At 43.3% G+C, this 26,841-nt stretch overlaps 1 protein-coding gene across 3 annotated transcripts in view; it reads right to left on the minus strand.

Annotated features, from left to right (window-relative positions):
* Window positions 1-197: 197 nt before the first annotated feature.
* Window positions 198-26,841, minus strand: part of RSF1 (remodeling and spacing factor 1) — a 113,398-nt gene continuing 86,754 nt past the window's right edge. For 2 of the 3 annotated variants that reach the window (XM_084648113.1, XM_084648114.1), the window contains exons 15-16: window positions 24,085-24,276; window positions 5,622-14,020 (exon numbers count right to left, since the gene is read on the minus strand). In XM_084648113.1, the coding sequence (XP_084504239.1) occupies window positions 13,443-14,020; window positions 24,085-24,276 (770 nt within the window). In that variant the 3' untranslated portion in view covers window positions 5,622-13,442. Of the gene's footprint in view, window positions 1,377-5,621; window positions 14,021-24,084; window positions 24,277-26,841 lie in introns of those variants that run through there. The other variant, XM_084648115.1, reaches the window with a different exon arrangement.

Consider the following 26,841-nt stretch of genomic DNA (forward strand, 5'->3'; position numbering starts at 1 on the left):
GACTGTGGATTACGTATACCCAACAGGAGACAGCCCCTGCGGCAATAGCACATTCAGGGACCTTCTACCAACCCCTCTAGGAAACCACCCGATGTGACACGTGCAAGAGAAATGCATGTTATAGACTCCTGTGAAACACAACAATGAAGGAATGAGAAAGCTGAGGCCCTGGAGCCTGATTTTATTTCTACAGAATACAAATAATTGCTATTGTCTTACATAGGAATTACTCTTATTCTATGGCAGGAAAATAGGATCCCAAAACATGACAGTTAACACTCTTAGCTCTCAACATAAAATAGCACAGGACCTTTAACAATCTGTTCGACCCAAAGACACCCAGCCCTTCCGAACAGAGGTGGAAAAAATCATTGCGGAAATTTATTCATTCAGGTGCAAAGAGCCACTGTGGTGGTGACGACGGAACTTACGAGATTTCATGCACACACCACAAAAAAGATAGTGACAAGCAAAGTTTTACAATGCAGCTTTGGAGTTGCCTCTGTTTAGGGAGAGGGCCCAGTGCTGCTCCCAGGTTAGCCGTTAGTTTCAGGTACACTAGATACAGCAGCGGCTGGCACGCTTTTCTATTTGAGCCTTCCACACTCTGCAGTTGATTGGGAAAGGAGTACCTACAACCCATCCACCAGCACAACTGCTCTCTCCTGTGTTCTTCTATCCCTTTTTACCCTCTCTCCTTTCCTATCTGCAAGATTTTTGTTTTGTCCCTATTTCCATCCTGCTGGCTGATGCCTTCCACTGTCTGTGCCCACACCCACTGGAAGCATACATGATGATCTTGCTGCTTCCAGGGCAGGCAGTGGGTAGAAGACTCTAGTGGCAACTTTTTAGGTATAGACCTATAAAGTGAACGCTAGCGGCTGAGACTGCATTGTGCACCAGGACACTTGCTACAGGAACAGAGAGAGGGAGAAGATGAACATTTCCAAGGAGGTACTTGCCCCACATACCCCTACCTTTCTACAGGGACAGAGGGGTTGTCCTAGGCGTACAGCAATTTCTGAAGCATCTGGCTCCTTTACCCTCCATAAAACAGGATGGAGGTGCGGGAAGAGAGAGAGGGAGATGGGGAAGAGAGCAATCCATCATGTTCCATATTTGATTCAAGAGGTTCTTTGCACTACTCATTGACCACTGAGCCAGGTTATTTTCCAATGCACAGTCACTGATCTTCCATCAAGTATATACAACTCTTTAATAAATAAAATGAAGGGGGATTTCACCCAGAAAAATCTGTTTTCTTGCTTTTGGGTTTAGGGTCCTGACCAATTGGTGACCTGACTTCAAAACACACCTCCAGTCTGGGTTTCAGAAAGCATGTGTCTTTCGCCGTTTCTTTTTTAAAACATTATCATCTAGAAAACAAAAAACAAACAGAAGTGTTACAGTCAGCACCAGTTCAGATACAAGAGATGAACCTACTCAGTACACCTTAGTGACAATGCAGAGAAACTAATGGAGGACACTAGTTAAGGCATGGAGGCCTCAGCATGAAAGGTGGCAAATTTAAGAGGGGAAAAAAAAAGGAACAAAGTAGCCCTTCTTCGATCTTCATCGCAGCATGTAAACTGAGTTATTAGTTAGATAGGCAGAGGCCCAGGCCGCATCCCACCTTGAAAGCTAAAGGTAGGAAAGTCATATATACACCTTACTATTTAACTTACCCTTTGATGACTGTGTGAGTACTTCTTGAGATATGAGTTTGGAGGCCGGGAATCAGATTCGGCTGGAAAGCTAACTACATCACAGGCCTCTACTACTTAGCCCACTTGTTGGCAGTCTCAGGACTGAGGTTAGTGACTTTGTGGCTCGGAAGACTGGACTACCCTCTCAGATCTAGGCCCTGTCTATACTGGGTTTGTTTGGACCCTTTTAACTATACCACGGCAAGTCCCTAGTGTAGACATGCTGTACTGGTCTAAAGTGGGGGCTTGCACCAGTACAGGTAACTTACTAAATCAAGTTTCACCAGGAAAATGTGTCTGCATTAGGGGTTTGCACCAGCATAATGACATCAGTGGGGCTACACCAGCGCAAATTTCTTGTCTTCTTGAGGTGACCCCTCCACATTGCACAAGACACGTCCACTACAGATCATGAACTAGAGGTTATGAAGCCACCATTTCAATTTGACCCACTGCCCGGCTTCTTAATATACAGACCATCCTTAGGCATTTTCCACTGCTTCTGGGGCAAAATGGAAATCCTGCATCAGATTCAGAAGAATTTTTTAAATGGAGGATTTTTATTGAGTACAAAATTTAAACCAAACAACAGTACAGTGACTTGTGTTAAATTGAAGTTTACACTCCTTCCATACACACACTTATTTTCATTGTGCCACAGATTTCTGTGCTGACCATGAATAACTACCTTGCAGAAGACGGTATGGGGGCAGAGGGTGGGGAGGGTTAGAGTTTGGATAGGAACTGAAGGGTAGATGGTTTGGATACGGCAGCTATTAAGGGCTTTTAGCACTTGGGAGGGGAAAAATCTATAGTATCTTTCCCTGTAACAGCCAGCTGACCCATATGCCAGCATTTGCCGCTGGATCTAACAATAAGCTCATTAATTGGTTCCTGCTAAAATAATCAGTGAAAGCCAACACTGACATTTCCATTCACCATTATTAATCTTCAGTGTTACAACACTGAGATACTGAGATAAATGGGAAGTTCATACCCTTCAGAGAAGTCATCTTAGGTTGTCTACAGATTCAGTAAGGAAAACACATTGCAGCCATTTTACACAGTTCATAGTCGAAAGCTTTTCTTCCCAGCCGCAAGGGCTAGAAACAAAGTTTGTTTTAAATGCTCTTGACTTATATTTAGATTTTAAGATCTGGGGGACAGGGGCCATCATTTTGTTCTGTGTTTGTACAGCACCTAGCACACTAGGGTCCTGGTCCATGACTGAAGCGCCTAGATGCTAACACAATACCAATACATAATAAACAACAATAAATCCAAGCCTGGCACAATCCTGCAGCAAGTAAATTTCACTGTATCCCAAGAAAAATAAGGGCCTAGATTTAAAGTATACGGAGAGTAGAAGGAAATAGGTTAAGAGAGACTTCACAGAGGCTAAATTCAAATTGATCTCCAATTCAGCTCCTGCTTTCTTCCGTACTTTCTGGGGCTGTTTCCTGGTTGGCCACTAAAAACTCCTTTCCTCAATGTTATGATTGCCCATTGCCATAAGCACCTATCAGACCGGCTATCACAAGCTGTAAATACATTTCTCTATAGATTTGTCGCAGTTAGTGGTTCTAATATTCTCTGCAGGACTTGGCTCAGCCCAGATGTACCTCTTGTCATGCATGAATAAGTGAACAAAGAAGCAGAGCTTTTGCAGTCCCATCTGAAAGCTTCAGAGCCTTATGCCTGGAATTGTCTGGCTTGGATATCATATTGCTGGTTGTAAGTTATGGCTAAAAAGCTGTGATCCATGTCAGGAGATGCTGACGACACCTGGAAAACCTTGTCTATACAAACAAAGTTCATGGCTGTAATTCATCACTGGTACAGCTCCACCGGTAACAGAAATGGTGGGAGCTGTAGCATAGACATGGCTTAGGTGTTTTAACCACAATAATGCTGTGGTAAGAGAGACACTGAACCAAACCACTTTCACCACTAGGTGAGCTGCACCATTAAGTGGATTATGGCAGACAAAGCTGAAACGGTTAAGGAAAATGAATATGTAGAGTGATCAGAGCCTATTTACAGCATCACATAAATGGCATGCTGTCTCCAGCTCAGAACTGCATAGACAAAGCTTACTCTGCCTACCTTGAGAATCTACCATTTATCTGTATCCTCTACATTTTCTTCTCAGATGCATGAGTTTGGTTCTTTCGTGTCCATACAAAATGATGTTTCCACTTTCAAATTCAAGATGACCCCCTTCCTGTATTAAACTCTTATTAATATTAGGGTCGCTATAGCCACACTGTACTGCAGAAAAAGAAGAACTATTGTAGATTTAGGCGTTTCTTCCACTTGTGTCAGCGCTTGGCAAAATCCAGTTGGTTTGGAACTCTGTGTAGGGTCACTGAACATCATTTTTGTGTACCACTTACACAGTCCATTCCTCCTTTGCCTCCTAATACTCCAACAAAGCAACAGGTTCCAGCCAGGATCTCCCCTTTCCAAAAGTCTCCATAAACCACATCAGGAAAAAAACATTACAAGCGATAAAGGTTCCCGATCAATTTACTTGCCATCAACATGATTTTAAGGAATCATCAAATGTGTTTCCTTTCCTAAACTGGACCTTTAACTGCAGCTGTTTCTTTAAGGAGGCCTCTTGCCAAGCACCAACATTCCATTCCCCAGGTCTCAGCAAAGTTGATCCTTTTTCAGGTTATGTTTAACTTGCCTCTACAATCCAATTACTGAACTCTGATCTAGGAGATTGTGAACCTCTGACCAAGGCACCCATAAATGTCTGGCAGGCTCTGTTGACAGACTGGCTTCAGATGTCTCACTTTGAGGAACTTATTTAAGCCTTACAATGACAAAGATTTTGTACAAACATGGGTCTAGTTAGTCAAAGAGAGCAGGTGGCAGCAGAGCTAAAGCAATAAGGGCCAGATTTTTAAAGATATTTAGGCACCTAGTGGGATTTTCAGCACTTAGATGCCTAAAACTCACTGCTTTCCATGGGTGGTAAGTGCCCCAGATGCTTTTGAAAAATCACACCAGGCACTTAAATTAGGATTACCATATGTCTGTATTTTCCTGGACATGTCTGGCTTTTTGGTTCTTAAATTGCCGCCTGGGAGGAATTTTTAAATATCTAAAAATGTCCGGGATTTTGTCATTATTATTTTTCCCACAAAGAACAGTTGATCATTCAAGAAAGAGAGAGTGAATGTTGATCACTTGAAAGTGCCCGCTTTCCCCCCCTAGCTCCCAGTGCTTGCGCCATGAAACAGCTGTTTTGCACGGCTGGGAGGGAGGGGGAACGTGGTACGCTCAGGGGAGGAGGCGTGGCCAGGACGGGGATTTGGGGAAGGGGTCTAATGGGGCAGGGAGGGGGCGGAGACTTTGGGGAAAGGGTTGGAATGGGGGCAGGGAAGGGGAGGAGTTGGGGTGGGGGCCGGGAGCGGGGGGGCACAGCAAATACACCCCTGCACCCCTCATTGGAGTGTCCTTTTTTTTGAATATTCAAATATGGTAACCCTACTTAAATTCCTTTAAAAATCTGGCCCTAAGCAGCTAGTCTCTCAATTTGCCACTCTGGATCAACTAATAGAACAGCCCTATATTTATTTTTAAAAATAGTATATTTAGAAGATACAGAATACAAAGAAAACTGATAGCAAAGACCAGTCAAGCGCAGCTATATAAAAGATAGGAATTTAAAATTTCTTCACTGTCATCAACTGCTGGTCAAAGAGAAATCCCCCCAGGCTAAACTGCCATAAACAAAACAGCACAATTTGCTACTTGTAGCCAAACAAATGTCACTTTCAAAGGCTGGACCAATTTGCACAACCATTTTCTACTATCTACCTTAAAGTCAGACAAAAAGAACCCCTCCTTGCTATTTAGGTGCCAGGATAATTAAAAGCAAACATGCTTCTCCCAAACACATTATACTTTGTACATCATCAAGTTATTTAATTTTTTTATTATGACAATTTACATGTCATATTTATAGGAAAGAAATGACAGTAGATATTATAACAAAAACATTATGAAAGAAAAAGTTACACAATTAGGCCTACAAGCTATAAAATGGCTTCAGGCCCAGCTTATACACAAAGAGTTCTGACCAGACTGTAGTGACAGACAACAATGAACATTTCATTAACAAAAATATTGGCACCAGCCTTAACATTTTTTTTTTTTTACTTCATTTACAAGGAATACAGTATTTAAACAGTTGTGTACTGCAAATCTAAAAACATCAGCTGTTATTAAACTGCAGTTAACCCCTTTGAGCACTGAGACCACCATGACTTTTGTTTTAAAGTTTTTAATGTATCATGTTTTACATGCAGGTGAAATTACTGGTGGGAAACAAAACAGTGAAAGCACCACCCAAGTTATGTGCAACAAGAATTACACTTCCAGTTTTTTCAACATATTTCCCCCCCTCCACACACACAACACATGCAGTGTGTGCACCTCAGTCCTTTCCCTTCAAAATATAGCAAGCCATGATTTCAGAGAAAGATTTAAAAATCAAGGTTTAGGACTCAAGCAAAGCAAGGGTTAAACTCTACAAAGAACGGCTAAGCGTTTGGAAATTTACCATGTTACCTCTTAAGAGTAAGATAAAACAAAAATGAGGCCATCAGTGAATTTGAGATAAACTTTAAGGAACTGTAGGTTTCTCTGCAACATTTAAACAGCACACAGAAGTAAGACAAAAACTGTATTTCATGTAAGCATATCTTAAAATTTAAGAGACCATATTTGGGAGTTTTGACCTAATTATCACAGAGTATTGGAACAACCATTCTGCTAGCAAGCAATCTGTACTAAATTTACTGGGACAGTGAATAGAGACATGAACATCAGGTATAAACACACAGAACGTGCCCATTTGACAGCCATTATACACCAAAGCATATGATAGCTGCTATGTATTATAAAGGAGAACTGTGAAACAAGAAAGAAATTAGCAACCATTGGCATTTAAAAGAATTTAATGTCAGTTAGGGGGAAGTACCATTTTAATGAATGTACTTGTAAGAATAAGACAAGATTTCAGAGTCAATATGAGTATGAAATTAAAAGCAAAAGATTTATGATTTGATTTCCTTTTCTACCACATTAACTTTAGTAGCAGATTAATATCTATTAAGGACCTTATAGTCATCTAGCTAATAAATGGTGTGCCAGTACTAGGCCTATTACGGCTTTCAGTAGAACAGCTTTTTTCCTGTAGAATCATTTGTTAAGTCCTGAGAGAGTCAAGGTGGGGTAATCTATTTTATTGGTCCAACTTCTGTTGGTGGAAAGTACACACTTTCTGTTCTACACGGAGCTCTTCTTCAGGTCTGGGGAAGGAAGCAGAGCGCCTGAGCTAAAAAGTTGGGACTAACTACAAACAAAAATCCCGACTTGTATTTAGCTCAGACACCCGATGAAGAGCTCTGTGTAGTTTGAAAGCTTGCACCTGCCACCAATAGAAGTTGGTCCAATAAAAGATATTACCTCACCCACCATTTCTCTCTCATATCCTGGGACCAACATGGCTACAACAATTCATTACGACGTCCTAACAGGCTAAGCTAAATATTACAAATCAACATAGCTGTTTGGGTCATAAGAGGAGGGATAAGCATACAGAGTGGCCTCCATCAGATTGTGCCAAAGCCAAACAGTGTTAAAATATCTAATGTATTGCTCCAAAACCCCCCACATCCACACCTACCCTATAGCACTCATTCATCTGTTGTAGGAAACCACCTTTTCTAGCATACACAGATTTTTATGCAGCTGTGGGGACAGGAATGAGGTCAAGAGGGTGTCAGCCTCAGTGTCTTAAAGGGGCACAGTCCATTTGAAATAGTCAGTTTTTAAGAGTGAATTACAAGTTGTTTCAACACTATGCCTTTCTGAATCCCCTTCTGCAAATGGTCGTGAGTTTGCAATCACATTTTGCTATTTTTTCTTCCTGTCCCGTACTGCCATTTGAAAGATCCATTCAAAATGACAGGGGGAAACAATTTCTGACTAGCCCTGGGAACCAGTGAGGCTCACTATACACAAAGTGCTATCCAGTGCACAAAGTAAACAAACTGGAAAAAACAGAGCAACGTTTTCCTCCTCTAATCTTGCAGCTCTAGTTAGTAACTTTTGGGGTTATTTGTAGCAATCTCAGATATATTTACAGCCACAAGTACCATTATTAAGCAATGTGTCCCCTCTGCCTGCATTTCCCTTGTCTCTACTGCTCATGAGAACAGGTACTGGGTGCAAGCAGTTACAGAGTGATAGCTCAAAACCCAGGTTGTCAGACTTTTTACAGTTGTAATTGTGTCTGGAGCCTTTACACTATATGCTCAATTGTAAAAATCTATTACCTACTTTAGAGTGTTCTACTCTTTCCTTCAGAAACTGTACATAATTTAAGTATTGTTATAAGCAATATAATTTTTTTGGAATGTACAAATAAGTTAAATTACTCTGAAGCTTTGGGCAATTATTTCAATTCCCATGCAACCTTGTTTTTTGCTGTTTGGAATTCTGTCATTCAAACAAGGAGTTATACTGATGCTATAAAAAGAGCTTAGTAAGTGACTTAATTTTCAAAAAGGGACTAATGATTTTCAGTGTCTCAATTTTTGGTTGTCCAACGGGAGACACCTCAAAGGGGCCTTATTTTCAGTGAGTGAGTATTCTGCTGTTTCTGAAAAGTCAGGCGTCTTTAACATGTCTCTGACTGGACACCCAAAAATGGAGGCATCCAAAATCATTCGTAATTTTTGAAAATTTAGGTCAATACATATTGCAAACATTAGTTCAATTAAAATTAAGGCCTCTCTCTGCTCACTTCATATTTCCTGCCTTCCAAAACAGTTAAAAGCAACATATCACCCCAGGTGAGGGGTGAAACACAAAAGCTAAGATTGGCAGCCAGGATTTCCTAGATTGCGTCAAGAATTCTAGTCCTAATCCTGCAAACCTTTATTGCTAAAAGCAGTCTTAATGACTTCCATAGACAAACCTGTGCGTAAGGACTTGCAGACCAGGACTACTTAACATGAACTGCTTTCTTTCTTCCCTCTCCATTCAGTATAGTTTTTTTCCAGTAAAGATTTGTTTCTGTTTGAAGGATTTAATATTTATTTATATACAATTTTTTAAAGGTTTTATTTACCCAATGGACTGGAAGTGTTCTTACATAAATACGCACATAGGATGCATCCTGTATATTAAAATCTATAATACAAACCTGTGAACAGTAGTCACTGCACATGTTCCACAATCACTTTTTCAAGGCTTAAAGAGTGCCATTTTGAGCCAGTTGACACATATCTTGATTAGACCATTTTTGGACTAGCATGACTGCAAAATATTATTTAATTAATGTATACAAAGGGGATTTAAAAAACCCAGGTGCCTTTATCTTGTTTACTTTTAAGAAAGCTAGTTTGTGAAACTGTGTGATTGGAAGCAAGTTTTAAAAAGTGACTGTTGGGCCAAGTCTTCATGCTGAAGAGCTTTCAATGCAAAATTAGAAATGCATGAAAACAGAGGTTTGTAATGGACACCCTGACAGTGTACTATTAGAATTATTGAACTACTACAGCATTTGGATAGTCACATAGTTCAAATGATAAAGATACTAAGATAAATTAGAACAAATGGACTGCCATGCAAAGATTTTTTCTTTTATGAACATATATGCTGCCTGAGGTTCTCTGAATAAGTCAGTCTCTCATGAAGTGTTCAGACACAGTGAAGACAAAACAGAAGCAAATGGAATACAAGCCAACTTCCATTAGCAGAAGAGCAACTGAGGCACCTTAATCCAAAAGGATAGTCTTAAAGACAGTGACATACCTTATAAACATAAAATATAGAAAAAAGCATCACTGTTCTTCTCAAGTGCAGTTACAATGCAAAAGCCATTAGATAAAGAAAACGTGTCAATCTGTTCACGTAATTTAATGTGCACAGCTCTGAATCAACTATCAAATGCTCAAAGAGTTCATTGTTTAGTATTGATCTTCCTGTACTCATAATTAAACAAAGAGACATAAACTGTGTCTACATTTGTTTTTTAAAACCAGGAATACACTCATTTAGAAGAATCAAAGACGACAAAAACAGCCATGGTGAAGTTCTTACTATATTACGGGCTTTGTTAATGTAATCCATCACATCGATTTAGAGTGAAGTGAATTTACTGTACACTTTTGACACCAATGCTCATACAAGTGGTTTGCAAGCCAGCAAATATTACTCTTCTCTTTGTGAAATGGATTAGAAATTTCCATCCCTCATTTCATTCCCTCAACTTGTACCTTCCTCCACTCTACAATGCTGCTTAAAACCTAAACTGCACTTAATTAACTTTCTTCCCAGTCAGTTCTGCACTAAACAATGTTCAACTTAAAAATCTGCAATACCCGTATAGCAACTTTTAGTCACAACCTGATGGGTAGCTGTTTGTGTAATCAAATCCTTACATATAGGATTGATATCTGCTTATTCTTTTCCAATTGGAACTATTCTGTTAAATAACCCAAGGCAAGTCTCCATTGTGTTTCTAAAATTATTTGATCTTTTGCTTATTAACTTAAGCCACAGCTGAAGATTGGTATTCATTGTGGACATTAACATAATCCAAAAACATTGCACTTCATTCCTTACCAAGATTACAGTAGAACACAATCTGCAAATGACACTAAATCAACTGGAAGACATTTCCATAGTGTGGACTAATGAAAATATTCTTAACATCTGACTAGGGGTCACTTGTGCTCTTATCAAGAAGTGCCATTTCCCAAAGAAGATACTATACATTTCCCATCAAGCAGAAAATCTTCAAAACTGGGGATTGGGAGCGTGTTGAAAATGTAGCCCTCTCTTTGAGCCAAATGTTGCAGTCTTTACTCAGATATGATTCCCATTGATATAAAAGGGAGCTTTGCCTGTATAAGAGAGTTTCAGGCTTGGACTCTTTGGGATGACATTAACACCAGAGATGACTTTTTCTTAATCAAATAGAAGGTCAGTCTACAAAACTGACATACAGGAAGTAAAGCTCCGAGCAGTGTCAAAGTCATGTACATATTTTCAGAACTGACAGTACCTGAAAAATAACTGGATCATCTGTTCCAGTGTTCTGACTGGACTTTATGATATTGTCTGCTTTTACATCATTCCCACAATTAAGCCACAATATTTGATTTTTTTCCTCTGGTTGCATATCCAATACTTCCAACTCTTTTGTATTTTTCTTACATTGAAATTAGTTGCCCGCTACGTGTCTATAATTTAGAGTTAATGCAATAGCAAGAATGTTTGCTACAGCACTGATCAGATACTAAAAGGCTAAGTCAGAGAGCAAAAGGGTTATGGCACTGCCTAAACAAAACAGAAGTCTTGGCTGCAGAGTATTGCATATGTGAATCAGACAGTTTGCATTGCAAATATTAAAAATGCACAGTTACTAACATTGAAAAATGGGAGCCACATGTCATTGATCATTTGAAACACAAGTATATTAGAAATGTAGCAGCACTACATTGTTGCATCACCTAAGGGGGAAAAAAAAAGCATATACTGTGTAGTAGCTTAAAATGCTACATAGGCTTTTAAGAACACTTTCTAAACTTCTGTGGCTTTTCGCACTACCCTGTTTAAACATCTGTTAATGAAACCTGTTAACTATCAATTGACATGGTGGAAATAATTCGTTGTTTAAAAATTCAAATGGAATAAACTCATTGGGAAAGAAAGAGTGAATTCTCATTTTCTTAAGTTACAAACCTTGCTTACCATAGCAAATGATGAGTGGGTCCTAACCTTTTGCAGCTTTGATGGTTCTAGTTTTATATGTGAGGATATATGAACTGCTAGAATTCCAATGAAATAACATTAATGCAGTCGGTTCTACAGAACTAACATGGACAGAGGGGAAAAACAAAAACAAGGACTTTCAAGGCTAGAAGGTAGGTATTTTTGGATCTAGGTTTTCTAGAGAGGTATTTAGTAAAGGCCTAATGCCAGCTTTATTACAATGAAATAGAAGTGCTTAACTACTGACTGACTCGTCAATACGACATTGAGGAGGTGGGGATGGGGGTAGGAAGGAGAATTCTCTCCTTGGTGCCAGCAGCAAATTTGGTGTATCCATTGCCGGCAATGGACATAACACCGGGGGGGGGGGGGGGATCCAAATCTCAGCGCAAAAGGTTTAATAGATGTGACCTTATTCGATTTCAACATTTGGCAGCTATGTTTTAGCTGTGGGCTACAACATGTATAAACTTTACAGCCTGCATCTTAATTAAGAGCGAAGAGAAAACTGAGTGCTATCCAAAACAAACTTCAGCTTCACTGTCTATTATGTGCCAAATAAACTGTTAAAAAAAATCTATATACTTGAGCTAAAGTATATGCCACTCAAAGTGATGAGATATTGTCTTGGAGTCAAGCATTTTCTCCCAGAAATACTGCCTTCTTGAAATCAGTTGGTCACATGACAACTATTAAAATGTATTTTAAGAAAATTCTAATGGCCAAAGGCCAACACTACATTCAAAACCTGCTAGTACATCCAGGCAGATAAGTAAATCAAAACAGAAACACGCAAATCCAAAACAGAAAACCTCCAAAAGGAAAACTGCTCCATTTGTTTACTTCAATTTGAAGTAGATATTAGGGGCATGAATGGACCAGTCAAGGTTTATTTGAAAATCCTTCCATCATCAGATGTGCTGTAATCCTGTGGTCAATGCAGTATGTACAAACATATTCCTTTCAAAATACCCTGATATATGGTTTAAAACTCAAATGGCCAGGCAGTTACTTTATACAGTGGTTCTGGCATCTGTAAAAGTTTACAGCACTCACATGGTATCATCCCACTTACAAACTAACTTCACACTGAGATTCCCTCCCACCAGATACTGTACATTAAAGGCCATCTGATGAAATATGCACGGAAAACCTGTTTTATAAATTCATTGCTGGCACGTTTCAACCGTCAAAACTTCATTACAGTACACTTTACTGTACAAACACTTTAAAGGATGTTTATCAGGAAACTCTGCAAGTCAAAATGGATACTAGAGTTCTTGTTTATTGTACTTTCTCGACCTCTTTATTTACCGTGGTTATCTCCAGTCTTAAATCAAGCTGCTTTCATGAAGGTGGTTACTAAAATGAGCTATGTATGTTAACCTACAACTCACAAAATGCAACAGTAGAGACATTAATTTTTAAACTTGTCTGTTAAATTGTAATCTAAGTTGTGAACATTTAAATATAATATATATCTCATATGAAAAAGCTAGAGCACAAGTGTTTCTGCACACACACCCCCATTCCCGCCTCCCACTGCCCCCTGCCCCAGTTACGTTTTGGGCCCAGACCGATTTGGAATGCTTTCATAGGCCACACATTTCAACAAATTTGTATGCTTTCAGGAAATATAAAGTCAAAAATATACAAATCTCTTGTTGTTATAAGGTTTTTGTGAATGAAATTACCCAGGACCATGGACTTGGAAGGAGAGAAAAAAATTAAGAGGGACTTTACAGCAATTTATCTTCAAAGTTCAAAACTGGTCACTTCACAGAAAGACTGCAGAACTGGTGAAATTCTTGCTTCTAAAAAGTGATACTGTAGTGGAGAGTCTTTTAGGAAAAATAAAACAGCTTTTAATAACTGGCCCGCTGGTATGAGCTACCGTGGAATAAATTAGCACAAAAATGAAAGAAAGTCTTATAACTGTTCACTGTTACAGACGTAATCAACAAGGTCAGTCACTCTCAAAAGTTCATCCTCCTCTTCCTCTGGCCCTACTACCTCCTGCCCACCCCCTGTCCCATTGGGTGCCAGGGTGGCATTGGCTGTGCTGTCTTTGGGGGCTTGAGTCTTCTCACTTGGTTTGCCAATCAAGGTCTCAATAGTTTTACCTGGGCTCTGTCCATTGGTGGAAGGCAAGTCCACTAGGCTGTAGTCCAACGGACTTTCTACTTTCCCTACATTATCAAAGTCATCTTCATCATCACTTTCTATCCGGTAGCAGGGCTTCTTGGTGCTGTCATGAGGAGCATGAGGTGCTGATGGCTTATTTGCAGGTGCAGGCTTTTCTGCATCTTTGTTCGCATTGTCGCAGTTATCTTCATCATCTGTTTCAATTCGATTCAGCCGTTTGCGGACAGGTCTCCCCTCCTCTGGTTCATCCCCATCCTCTTCTCCTTCTGAGTATTCATCTGTGCTTCGGCTACGTTTTCGAATAGACTGCTTTGATTCCTTTGCTGGTTCATCATCTTCAGAGTTCTTGGACATGTAGCTCTCTGGAATGAGGAACAGACTTAAAGCCGTTAGCAAAATCTGACGGCAGGCAAAACATTCACAATTGCTCTTTATATTGTCCCTTTTATCCCTCTCTTCTGAAATGTCAATCCTTTCTGTCTTGCACCCTGCCGCCCCTCCCCTCTCACACCAATTCTGAAACTTTGTTAGCGTACTCACACATAAAATAAAAGAAATAGAAACTGCCATATTAGATCAGGCTAGTGGCCCATCTTGCTTGGTATCTTGTTTCTGACACTGACAGCTTGAGGGGATGGTGTAATCCCACATAATGGATAATTATGTAACAATATGCATTCAGGGGAGTTGTGGAGAAAGTTTATTCCTAATCCCTTAACACCCACTTTACACTCTTCCAGACACTGAGAGCCCAAATTATGGCCATAAGCCTTCCCAAAGAGAATTGTAGGACTCCTTTCAAAGCTCATCAACACTGCCTTAAATTTCAGCTGGAGGGTTTGCTACTATATAATGTAATGTCTTTTCCCTGTATAGGGAGAGTATGCTATAGCCCCTCAGCACTTGTAGCTTCTGCTAGTCTGGGGAAGAAGAGGCTGGGACAGAAAATCAAACACCAAGCAGTTTGACTCATTGGGCCATCTTGAACTACCCAGAATGCATGTACACGGCCATCTGAAAGTACGTTTGTTGCACAGGAAGTTTACAACAGGCAAGTCTTTCACACAGCTAAGCAGTCTCTCACACAGTTCCACAATAAATCTGCCAGGTAATTATATATCCAGTGACACTGTTACACACTGTACTTTGATATGCCTGGGGAGAATACCAATGGTATCGCTGTGCTGTTTTTACTGCACAAAAAGCCTGTAACAAATTTAATACTATGCAAATTATTTCACAGAACAAATACTATTATTTAACCATTGGCAAGCCAAAAGTCTAGGAGTCAAAGGACTGAAGTTCCCAGTGAGGCTATTGTATTATATAGCAGATTCTTGGCAGAGATGTTCTCTCTACAACCAATTTACGGGAAGAGAATGCAAATTACATTTTAAGGCTCAGTTTGTAAAAGACAATAAGCTTGTATAATACAGTCAAGCTCCTTTGATCCTGAAGGATCCTACAGCACTTTATAAATTTAGGCCAACACTTGCCAAAATATCTTCTAATTATGGATGCCCAACTTGACACACAGTGCCTGCGCTTTGAAACATAAGAACAGCCATAGTGGGTCAGACCAAAGGTCCATCTAGCTCAGAATCATGTCTTCCGACAGTGGCCAATGCCAAGTCCCCCAGAAGAAATGAGCAGAACAGGTAATCATCAAGTAATCCATTTCCCTGTCGCCCATTCCCAGCTTCCCATTCACACCATTCCCGCCCATCCTGGCTAATAGTCACTGATGTACCTATCCTCCATGAATTTATCTAGTTCTTTTTTGAACCCTGTTGTTATAGTCTTGGCTTTCACAAAATCCTCTGGCAAGGAGTTCCACAAGTTGACTGTGCATTGTGTGAAAAAATACTTCCTTCTGTTTTAAACCTACTGCCTATTAATTTCATTTAGTGATCCCTAGTTCTAGTGTTATGAGAAGGTGTAAACAGCACTTCCATTTTACTTACTCTACACCAGTCATGATTTTATAGACGTCTATCATATCTCCTCTTAGTTGTCTCTTTTCTAAGCTCAAAAGTCCAAGTCTTAATCTCTCCTCATATGGAAGCCGTTCCATACCCCTAACCATTTTTATTGCCCTTTTCTGAACCTTTTCCAATTCCAATATATCTTTTTTGAGATGGGGAGACCATATCTGCACACAGTATTCAAGATGTGGGTATACCATGGATTTATATAGAGGCAATATAATATTTTCTGTCTTATTGTCTATCCCTTTCTTAATGATTCCCAACATTCAGTTCGCTTTTTTGACTGCCACTGCCATTGAGCGGATGTTTTCAGAGAACTATCAATAATTACTCCAAGATCTCTTTCTTGGGTGGTAACAGCTAATTTAGACCCCATCATTTTATATGTATAGTTAGGATTATGTTTTTCCATGTGCACTACTTTGCATTTATCAACATTGAATTTCATCTGCCATTTTGTAGCCCAGTCACCCAGTTTTGTGAGATCCTTTTGTAGCTCTTCACGGTCTGCTTTGGACTTAACTATCTTGAGTAGTTTTGTATCTTATGCAGATTTTGCCACCTCACTGTTTACCCCTCATGGAGTGCACTGTCAACGTGGGGGCAGGTATTTTCTCCAGACATGGAGATGTAATCCGTGACAAAATTCTTTCAGAAGAGACTGGGAGCGCCTTCATTCTGTCTGCTACTGTAATGAATAGTTGGGTAGATTTCCAAAATGGCTTTGTTCGATATAGAAGGCTAACACCTAGCGAACATCCAAAGAGCGAAGTTTCTGTTCCTGGCTGTTTGCGTGTGGCTTAGGGTAAAAGACTGGAAGAAAAATATTCTGATTAACATGAAACTGGGAGATGACCTTCGGGAGGAAGGCAGGGTGCAGCCGAAGCTGAACCTTGTCCTTATAGAAGACGGTGTAAGGAGGCTCAGATGTTAGGGCCTTAAGCTAGGATACCTTCCTGGTAGATGTTATTGCCAACAGAAACACTACCTTCGATGATACATAAGAGCAAGGAGCATGTCGCGAGTGGTTCAAAGGGGGGCCTCATTAGTCTGGAAAGAACCAGGTTAAGGTCCCAGGGTGGGATCGGTTGTCGTACTTAAGTGTTTAAGAAAGCATCCAAATATTGGGCTGGCAAAGACCGACTAGCCCACCACGCCTGGGTGAAACGCGGCAATGGCAGGCAAGTGGACTTTTATTGATGAAATAGAAAGCCCTTGCTGCTTCAGGTGCAGAAGGCAGTCCAAGATAAGAGGTATTGTTGAGTGTGTAGGAGACATGTGTTTCTGCGCTGACCAAATTGTGAATCTCTTCCATTCGGCTAGGTAGGTGGCCCTAGTGGATGGTTTCTTACTGCCAAGGAGGACTTCCCTAACTGGAACACGGCAAGCAAACTCCATTGGGTTTAGCCATAGAGCTTCCAAGCCATGAGATGGAGAGATTCGAAGTTGGGGTGCTGAAGACGGCCATGGTCCTGAGTTATCAGGTCCAGGAGCAGCGGTACAGTGATCGGAGTTTCCACTGACAGCTCTAGAAGAGACACATACCAGTGCTGATGGGGCCAGGCTGGAGCTATCAATATTACCGAGGCTTCTTCCCTCCGAATCTTGATTAGCACCTTGTGAACGAGTGGAATGGGTGGAAATGTATAAAGGAAGTGATCCTTCCAAGGAAGAAGGAATGTGACCGTGATTGAGCCCAGGGTGTGACTCAGGAAGAAGCAGACACTTCGTAGTGTGTCCTGTCACGAACAGGTCTATCTAGGGAAATTCCCCACTGTTGGAAGATGGTGTTCATGACACTGGGTGGATGGACGACTCGTGGTTGTGAAAGGACCTGCTGAGATAGTCTGCCAACTCATTTTGAACTCCAGGAAGATAAGGTGCCTCCAAGTGTATTGAGTGGGCTATGCAGAAGTCCCACAGTTTGAGGGACTGTTCCTGGCACAAGGGAGATGAGCATGCTCCCTCCTGTCTGTTAATATAAAATATTGCTGTCTGTCTGTCATGATTGATACACATCTCCCCTCCAAGTGAGCTTGGAAGGTCTGGCATGCCAGACGGACTGCCCTCAGCTCCCTGACGTTGATGTGAAGTAAGAGCTCCGCGTGGGATCAGAGGCTTGAAGTCCTGAGCTCCCCCAGATGCGCTCCACACCCCATCGCTGACATGTCTGTGACCAGGGAAAGAGATGGTTGAGGTCTGCAGAAGGGAATGCCCGCACACACAGCTTGCGGGTTGAACCACCACAGAAGAGACTCAAGAACTGGTTGGGAAGGAGTGACTACCTTGTCTAGACTGTCCCCGTTTGGTCAATAAACCTAGGCTAGCCACGCCTGAAGGGGTTGGAGCCTCAGTCTGGCATGCTGCACTACATAAGTACAGGCGGCCACGTGGCTGAGGAGCTTCAGGCAATTCCTTGCCGTAGTGGTAGGGAATTGTCTGAGACCTTGTATGATGTCACAAAGGGTCTGAAACCGTGACTCTGGTAGAGATGCTCTGGCCTGTCTTGAGTCCAACACTGCCCCTATGAATTCTATCCTCTGAACAGGGGACAGGGTTGACTTCTGCATGTTCAGTAGAAGGCCAAGGTCATTGAATGTTGCTCTTATCAGGCTTACATGTGCCTCCACTTGTGTTTTGGAGCGGTCCTGGATCAGCCGGTTGTTGAGGTATGGAAACGCCTGCACCTGGCACTTCCGCAAAAAAAGTGGCCATAACTGCCAAGCACTTGGTGAACACCCAAGGTGCTGCTGACAAGCCAAAGGCAAGGACCGGGAGCTGAACAGGAGAGAATATCCCAGTTCTATCATGCTACTCCTGGGGGCATTCTGCACCAAAAAAATCCAAAATTCTGCAAATTTTATTTGTCAAAATAATGCCATATAATCACACCAGTTTCACTTATTTTGGTAATTTATTTAAACTACCGTACAGAGAAAAAAAAATCATACTAACCGTTCAGCATTTCCTAAACACATGAAAATTAAGTTACAAATACTTGGTAACCAAGACCCTGCATTCCAGTTATCCTGGATTTTCATTTAGATTACATGACTTTTATTTTGTTGTTTGGTGTTCTGTAAAGTAGAATGACGCTTTAAATTGCTCAGACTTTCACACAAGAAAGTCACACAGTTTTGCTAATCACGGTCCCGCATTTTTAAAAATGGGTAAGTAAAATAGATCCTGAGCTGTAATCTGACCCCCCTGTGCCTCTCTGGCAGAGGGAAAAAAAAGCGAGAAAGCCCACACAGCCCTTCCTAGCTGAGGATTCCCTTACTGTCATTTACAACAAGGCTCCTTTACCCCACCTGGCAAAGTAAAGGAGTCTTAATTGACTACAATTAACTAACAATGGGAACATTAGCAGCCTGCCAGTTTAGTTGTTACATTTCTGCTCTGCCTTAGGGACAGAGCCTGCTTCACACAGCCCTATCCCTCCAAGCCCAGGGTGCAGCAACAGCAACCAGAGGGACAGAGAGCGTCTGGTTGCTCACTCATTCCACATGCAGGCAGGCACCAACCCCACCTCCTTGACCAGCCTCCCTCCTCCCCTCCAGGGTGATCTGCGCTCTGCTGCTGGCTGCTCCCAGCAAACGTGCCCGGGCATTAAAATGAGGGGAGCAAAGAAATCTGCGCACGGTATGCATTCTGTGCCCCCCGCAGGGCACAGAATTCCCCTGGGAGTACCGTGCGGAGCACCCAGCAATCTGACGTGATCCAGGCCCACACATGGTAGAAGTGAGACAGCTGACACGAAAAGGATGGGAAGTTGGATCCGGTGTCTGAACTGGTACATCGCCCTTGGGCGCACCTTCAAAAGGCTTATTTTGAACCAGAGGACTTGCGGCTTCATAGCCTTAAGGACTCAAGAGCCACTCTCAAGTCCCTGAGCCACCATATTCCATCTGTGCAGTGGAGGCATTTTAAGCCCCAGCCCCTACCTTGATTCTACCAAAGTCTGTTAGTAGAATCAAGGCAGGGGCTGGGGCTTAATATGCCGCCGCTGCACAGATGGAATATGGAGGCCCAGGGACTTGAGAGTGGCTCGAGTCCTTAAGGCTATGAAGCCGCAAGTCTCTCAGAGAAGAGGGTCGAGCCCTCAAATGGGAGGTTCTGGATGTCTGTTGGACCTCATACAGGAGCCCTGATGCCTGCAGCCAGGAGCTCCTCCAGATGGCCACCACTGAAGACATGGTCCAAGCGGCTGAATGGGCAACATCTAGGGCTGCCTGTAGCGGAGCCCGTGCCACAAGTTTGCCCTCCTCCACCAAGGTGGAAAACTCTGCCTCTGATTCTTCTGGCAGAAGCTCAGTGAATTCTGACACAGCCCCGCAGGAACTGAAGCTATATCTGCTAAGGATCACCTGGTGGTTTGAAATCCAAAGCTGGGGCCCCCTGGTAGAATAGACTTTCCTCCCAAAGTGGTCCAGATTCTTTGCATCTCGGGCTTTAGGTGATGGACCTTGGTGCCCTTGCCGTTCTCATTCGTTTGCCACGAGTCTGGTGGTGGGTGTGAATAAAAGTGTTCAAACCCTTAAGAGGGAACAAAATATTTCCTCTCTGTCCTTTTCACCACCAGGAGCAGGGAGATGGGGGTTTGCAGCAGCATTCTTGTGGTATCTTGTATGGTTTTAATGAGCGGCAGGGTAACTTGGGAGGGTCCTCAGGGGTCCAGGATGTCCACCATGGGGTCTGATGACTCAGAGACCTCCTCGACCTGGAGCCCCAGCTTCTGGGTCACTCTCTTCAGGAGCTGCTGGTGGACCCTACTGTCCTCGAGTCCAGGAGCTGTGGAGGTACCAGCCACTGTCTCATCTGATGATGAAGATGACGAGGTTCTACCTGGAACCAGCTCTTGCTCCTGGCCTGTGTGGCGACCAGTAGCGTGTGGGATGGCTGGTCCTGCACCAAGGGAGATGGGGGAGGTGCATGGTTTTCTGAAGCTACCAACACTGACCTCCTGGAATAGGATCCCTGGCTTTGATGAAACGCTGAGGGGGTCCAAAACAGCCATTGGGCTAGAGCTCGCCATTGCACGGGCCATGGCATCGGGCGAAATTGCTGTCTCTCCCTGTCCAACCTTGAGTGTCTGCGCTCCGATCTGTGCTGGGTCCACCTGGACACAAAGGATTCCACCTCTGAATCCAATTGGGAGGTCTCACTCTGGGAGGACCATGGGAGAGCAGTGCCCACCGGTGCTGTGGAGCCGTGCTGGGAGATTGGTGACCATTGCGGCTTCCCTGCTGGTCTGTTGCCAGAAGGTACCTGGGACTGGTGGACCAGATGATGGTGATGGATGTGGTACCATCACTGGCTTGCCTCGGGACGACACCAAGAGTCTTGGGGGTGCCATTTCCCTTGAGCTTGGTGCCCTGTCTCGCCTGGGCGGGGAAGGCAGTGCTGTGAAGGTGATGAGCTCTCTCGCTGCCTTAAAGATCTCTGGTGTGGTGGGCAGCTGCAAAGCCTCTCCGTGACTCTCCCAGGGAGGGGAGTCCTGAGGAGTTGGACTCCACTGACCCCTTGTTGGGGCAGGAGTCAACGGCGCCGGGCTAGGTGGTGCTGCACTTACGTGGCCCAATGCGGGTCCCACTGTGCCAGAGTCCTTCTGTCCCGGCCTCAGCGTAGGTGAGCACCCCCAATACAGCTTCTTTTTCTTGAGGGGCACCGGGGATTGGGAACGGTGCTGCACTCTGCCATGCATGGAGCCCCTGTGCAGCGAGCTCTGTTGGTGCTGAGCATCTCTATCCCAGTCCTTTCTCGGTACCAAAGTTTCCCGTGTCGACGTCGGAGCACTGCGCACCAATGCTGAGGTGCTAGGCATCAGTTCGGCTGAAGTCGGTTCCAAGTAGGGATGGAGGATGGCCTCCATCAGAAGGATCTTCAACCGTTGGTGGCTTTCTTTTTGAGTCCTGGGGCAAAATCCCCTAGAGATCTTGCAATGGTCCTTCTGATGCGATTCCCCCAGGTACTTCAAGCAGGAAGTGTGGGGGCCGCTCCTAGGCATAGGCTTGTTGTAAGCTCTGCAGCGTTTAAACCAAGGGGACCGGGGCATGCCCCAGTACCGGGGGGTGGGGTAGGGAAGTGGGGGGGAGGTCCCCCAGAATAATTCCCCACTGGAATCTAGCTATATAATGACTGACTAACTACAGCTACTAGCTAACTGGTTTAACTATTTACAGAAAGACATTCTGAGGACTACTTGGGAGAAGGCTTGCCGAAGCAAGAGCAAATGAGCTTTCCGGCTAACCGTCGCAGGCAGTAAGTAGGAACTGAAATGGCGGCGGGTCGGCAGGGCCCAAAGTATGGCACCATGGAGGCGCAACTCCAGGCGCCTGAGCCGACCCAACGGGTACTGCTAGGGGAAAAACCTTCCGCACACACCTAAAAAACGCGCACACACCTAATTGGAATCAACATGAGCAAGTACTCGAAGAAGAACCAATCTTGCCAAACAAACCTAATTTCCTTCATTGATATGGTTACTGGCCTAACGGATACAGGGAAGCAGAAAACATGGTATAATCTTGATTTTAGAAAGGCTTTTGTCCCACAGTCCCACATGACATTCTCATAACCAAACGACGGAAATGTGGTCTAGATGAAATCACTGTGAAAGTGGGTGTACCACAGCGTGAAAGCCTGTACTCTATGTGTAGTTATCAATGGTTTACTGTCAGACTGGGAGGATGTATCTAATGGGGTCCAATGGGTCAGTCCTGGGTCTGGTATTATTCAATATTTTCATTAATGACTGCAATAATTAAATGGAGAGCATGTTTATTAAATTTGCAAAAGACCTCAAGCTAGGAGGGGTTGCAAGCACTTTGGATGACAGGACTAAAACTTAAAACAACCTTGACAAATTAGAAAAATTACTCTGAAATCAACCAGATAAAAATTAATAAAGATAAGTGCAAAGTACTTCACATAGCCCTGGTCTACACTGGGGGCGGGAGAGGGAAATCGATCTAATTTATGCAACTTCAGCTACGTAAATAACGTAGCTGAAGTCAACGTACTTAGATCGACTTACCATGGTGTCTTCACCGCGGTGAGTCGACTGCTGCTGCTCCCCCGTCGACTCTGCCTGTGCCTCTCACAGTGGCGGAGTACAGGAGTCGACGGGAGAGCGCTCGGGGGTCAATTTATCGCATCTAGACTAGATGCGATAATCGATCGCCGCTGGATCGATTGCCGCCCGCCGATCTGGCACGTAGTGAAGACATACCCTTAGAAAATAAAAACCAAACATACAACTACAAAAAGAGGAAGAACTGGCTAGGTGGTAGCACTGCTGAAAAGGATCTGGGGGTTACAGAGTGGATGACAAAATGAATATATGAGTCAGCAATGTGATATGAAAGATTAATGCCATTCCAACATGTATTAACAGGAGTGTCTCATATGAAAGACATGGAAGGTTAACTTCTGCTCTACTCAGCACTGATGAGGCCCCAGCTAGAGTACTGGATCCAGTTCTGGGTGCCACAGTTTAGGAAAGATGTGGACGAAGTTGAGGGAGTCCAGCGGAGCGCAACAAAATGATAAAAGGTTTAGAAAACCCGGCCTATGATGAAAGGTTAAAAAAACTGGACATGGTTAGTCATGAGAAAAGAAGACTGAGGGGGGACCTGATAAGAGTCTTCCCATATGTTAAGACCTGTTACAAAGAGGACAGTGATCAATTGTTCTCCATGTTGACTGAAGGTAGGACAAGTAGTAATGGGTTTAATCTGCAGCCAGAGTTAGATATTAGGAAACATTTTTAACTATAAGGGTAGTTAAACTCTGGAATAGGCTGCTAAACAAGGTTGCAGAATCCCCATTACTGGAGGTTTTTAAGAACAGGTTGGACAAACACCTGTTAGGGATGGTCTAGGTTTACTTGGTTCTGCCTCGGCACAGGGGACTGGACTAGATGACCTCTCGAGGTCTCTTCCAGCTCTACATTTCTATGATTCTATTAAAGTTTTAATTACAACTACAGGCATATTTAGGGGGACAGAACAAAATTACTAAATTTGGATACAACCAGGACACCAGGGTTAACGCCCTTACTCTTACGAAAGGGCTGTGGGATCTTTAATGACCACAACTGAAGTGTGACAAATACTCCTGTCCTCCACAATAACCGCATTTCCTCCTTTGCAATCCCAACATTTAACTACCAGATGGAGTAATTTCACACCAGGAAGTCAAGATAAGGGAAAGCATGAAATTTGACAAATAGCAGTAATAATGCCTTGTTATATAAATTGATAGGGTGCATCACAAGGATACATTTAGATTTTGGGAAATATCAAGGATCTCAGAAAAGAATTCTCTGTGTATCTCTGACTAAATGCAAATCTTGTGTTCACTTTATGCCCCGTATTTCTCCCTTTCCACTATCACTCACACATCAGCTCCTGCAAATGGTGGAGTGCTTGTTTTACCTTCACTGTCTGAACTGGGAAGCCTCCGTTTATGAAGTCGTCTTAGCTCCTTTCCATATCGAACACTTTTCTGTGAGCCATCGCTTTCTGAATCCTCCTTATAGTTAACTTGTCTCTTTTGATTCCGCCTTGATCTTCTCCGCCTAGTTTCCAGGTAATCATCATCACTGTAATCTGTGTAATCACCACTTTCTGCAAAGAAGAAAACAGCCATACGCTTTATTCTGTTAAAATGAAAATGCACAGACCCACTGTCACATTTCCAAAAGGTATGTTTGTTCAAACAAAGTGCAACCTTGAGTGAACAAAATCAACCACTCTAGTCACAGGAAAACCTCAATCTTTAAGCCTCTAACGGGAAGGTTGTGATCTTGACTGGGTCCAGCCTCATACTACTCCACTGGCTCCCCATTCATTTCCAGCTTGAAATTGCCATCAGTTTTTAAATTCCACTATGGATTTTTCCAGTTACTTTCACACACCTCTCCCACCCTCCTCTAGCATTGGTTTCCTTCTATACAATCTTACCCCTACTTGTGTGAAACATACTTCTCCTCTACAGCTCCTGCCAACTAGAACAACCTGCTTGAATCTGAATTGATGATACAATCTCATTTCAATCTCCACTGGAAAATACCTCTGGCCCTTGATTTTTATTTAACTCTAATTTTATTATATGCAAGCATTTTTAGACGAAGTCCATGAAAGATATTGACAGAATAACAGTGAACTGTAAGCAGTGGTAAAAAATGAAGTGGATAAACTCAATTCCCCAAACGAGAAGTGGCTAAACTCTGTGTACCTTAGTTTACCCTTGACTATACTACTGATGGTAGGAAAGTACAGATTAATTGTTCTCAAGTCAGCAACAAGGAGATCAGTCCTATAGGTTTCAAAGCTGCAGCTACACGTTTGGTCGGAATACCAGATGAGAGTGTTTATAACAACCAACCCAGTCGTTCCTAGTTCTCGGTGCACCAGACTTCTGCAGAATTAGTGCCTTTTTAAGGTCTAGCTTGTCAGCCACTTTTTCCAGCAGCTGAAAATAACTGTGGTAGCGGGATCTTGTTTAGCTACTTTTTCTTTGAACCATGTCAAAAACATTATTCCACAGTATTAATGCTGCCTTTTCATTCCAGGGCCACCCAGAGGATTCAGGGGGCCTGGGGTCTTCGGCAGCAGGGGTCCTTCTGCTCCGGGTCTTCGGGGCACTTCGCTGAAGACATGGAGCGGAAGGACCCCCGCTGGCCAAAGACCCAGAGCGGAAGAAGCGGCGGCAGGTCTTTGGAGGCGGGTCCTTCACTCTGCGTGTGTTCGGTGGCACTGAAGGACCCGCTGCCGAAGTGCCGCCGAAACCTCTCGTGGGGGCCCCTGAAACCTCTCGTGGGGGCTCCTGCAGGGCCCGGGGCAAATTGCCCCACTTGCCCCCCCCCCGGGCCGCCCTGTTTCATTCGCATCACAAGCTGCCCTGTCGTGTTATTAACTGAAATGACTCAGACTAAAACAGCCGTGTTTTTCCCTCAAAAACATTAAGGAAAAAGATGAGAGCAAGTCAACAAGAGAGCTCAATGAGAAACCTCAAATCTGGAGAAGAAAAAAACCCTCCGTGTTTGTTATTTCTTTAGAACCAAAGTAAGGTGAGGCAGGCTCTCCAGAAAGAGAGTTTGTGGGGGTAAGGAAAGGAACATATAGTTAAGGCCACCACCCTTTGCGCATGCGGTGGGGAGGTGGTGAGGAGGGAAGAGAGAGAGAGATATACACTGCCTTGTGGAAAGGAACAGGACTGAAAACCTTGAAGACTGAGGTTCTTTATTTGTCCACAAAACAGATGAATACTGGGCAGCAGCAGTGCAAGCTTCTCCAGGGGTCAGTCCTGGAGCCAGTTTTGTTCAACATCTTTATTAATGATCTCAACGATGGGATTAATTGCGCCCTCAGCAAGTTCGCAAATGACACTAAGCTGGGGGGAGAGGCAGACAGACTGGAGGGTCGGGATAGGGTCCAGAGTGACCTAGACAAATTGAAGGATTGGGCCAAAAGAAATCTGATGAGGTTCAACAAGGAGAAGGGCAGAGTCCTGCACTTAGGAAGGAAGAATCCCATGCACTGCTACAGGCTGGGGACCGACTGGCTAAGCAGCAGTTCTGCAGAAAATGACCTGAGGATTACAGTGGACGAGAAGCTGGATATGAGTCAGCAGTGTGCCCCTGTGGCCAAGAAAGCCAACGGTATATTGGGCTGTATTAGTAGGAGCATTGCCAGCAGATTCAGGGTGATTATTCCCCTCTATTTGGCACTGGTGAGGCCACATCTGGAGTAGTGTGTCCAGTTTTGGGCCCCACACTACAAAAGGGATGTGGACAAATTGGAGAGAGTCCAAAAAGAAAATGATTAGGGGGCTGGGGCACAGGACTTATGAGGAGAGGCTGAGTGAACTGGGGTTATTTAGTCTGCAGAAGAGAAGAGTGAGGGGGGATTTGACAGCAGCCTTCAACTACCTGAAGGGTGGTTCCAAAGAGGATGCAGCTAGGCTGTTCTCAGTGGTGGTAGATGACAGAACAAGCAGCAGTGGGGGAGGTCTAGAATGGATATTAGGAAACATTATTTCACTAGGAGGGTGGTGAAGCACTGGAATGGGTTACCTAGGGAAGTGGTAGAATCTTCATCCTTAGAGGTTTTTAAGGCCTGGCTTGACAAAGCCCTGGCTGGGATGATTTAGTTGGTGTTGGTCCTGCTTTGAGCAGGGGATTGGACTAG

The sequence above is a fragment of the Lepidochelys olivacea genome (genome assembly GCF_965140295.1).
Source record: "Lepidochelys olivacea isolate rLepOli2 genome assembly, chromosome: 1".
NCBI lineage: Eukaryota > Metazoa > Chordata > Testudines > Cheloniidae > Lepidochelys > Lepidochelys olivacea.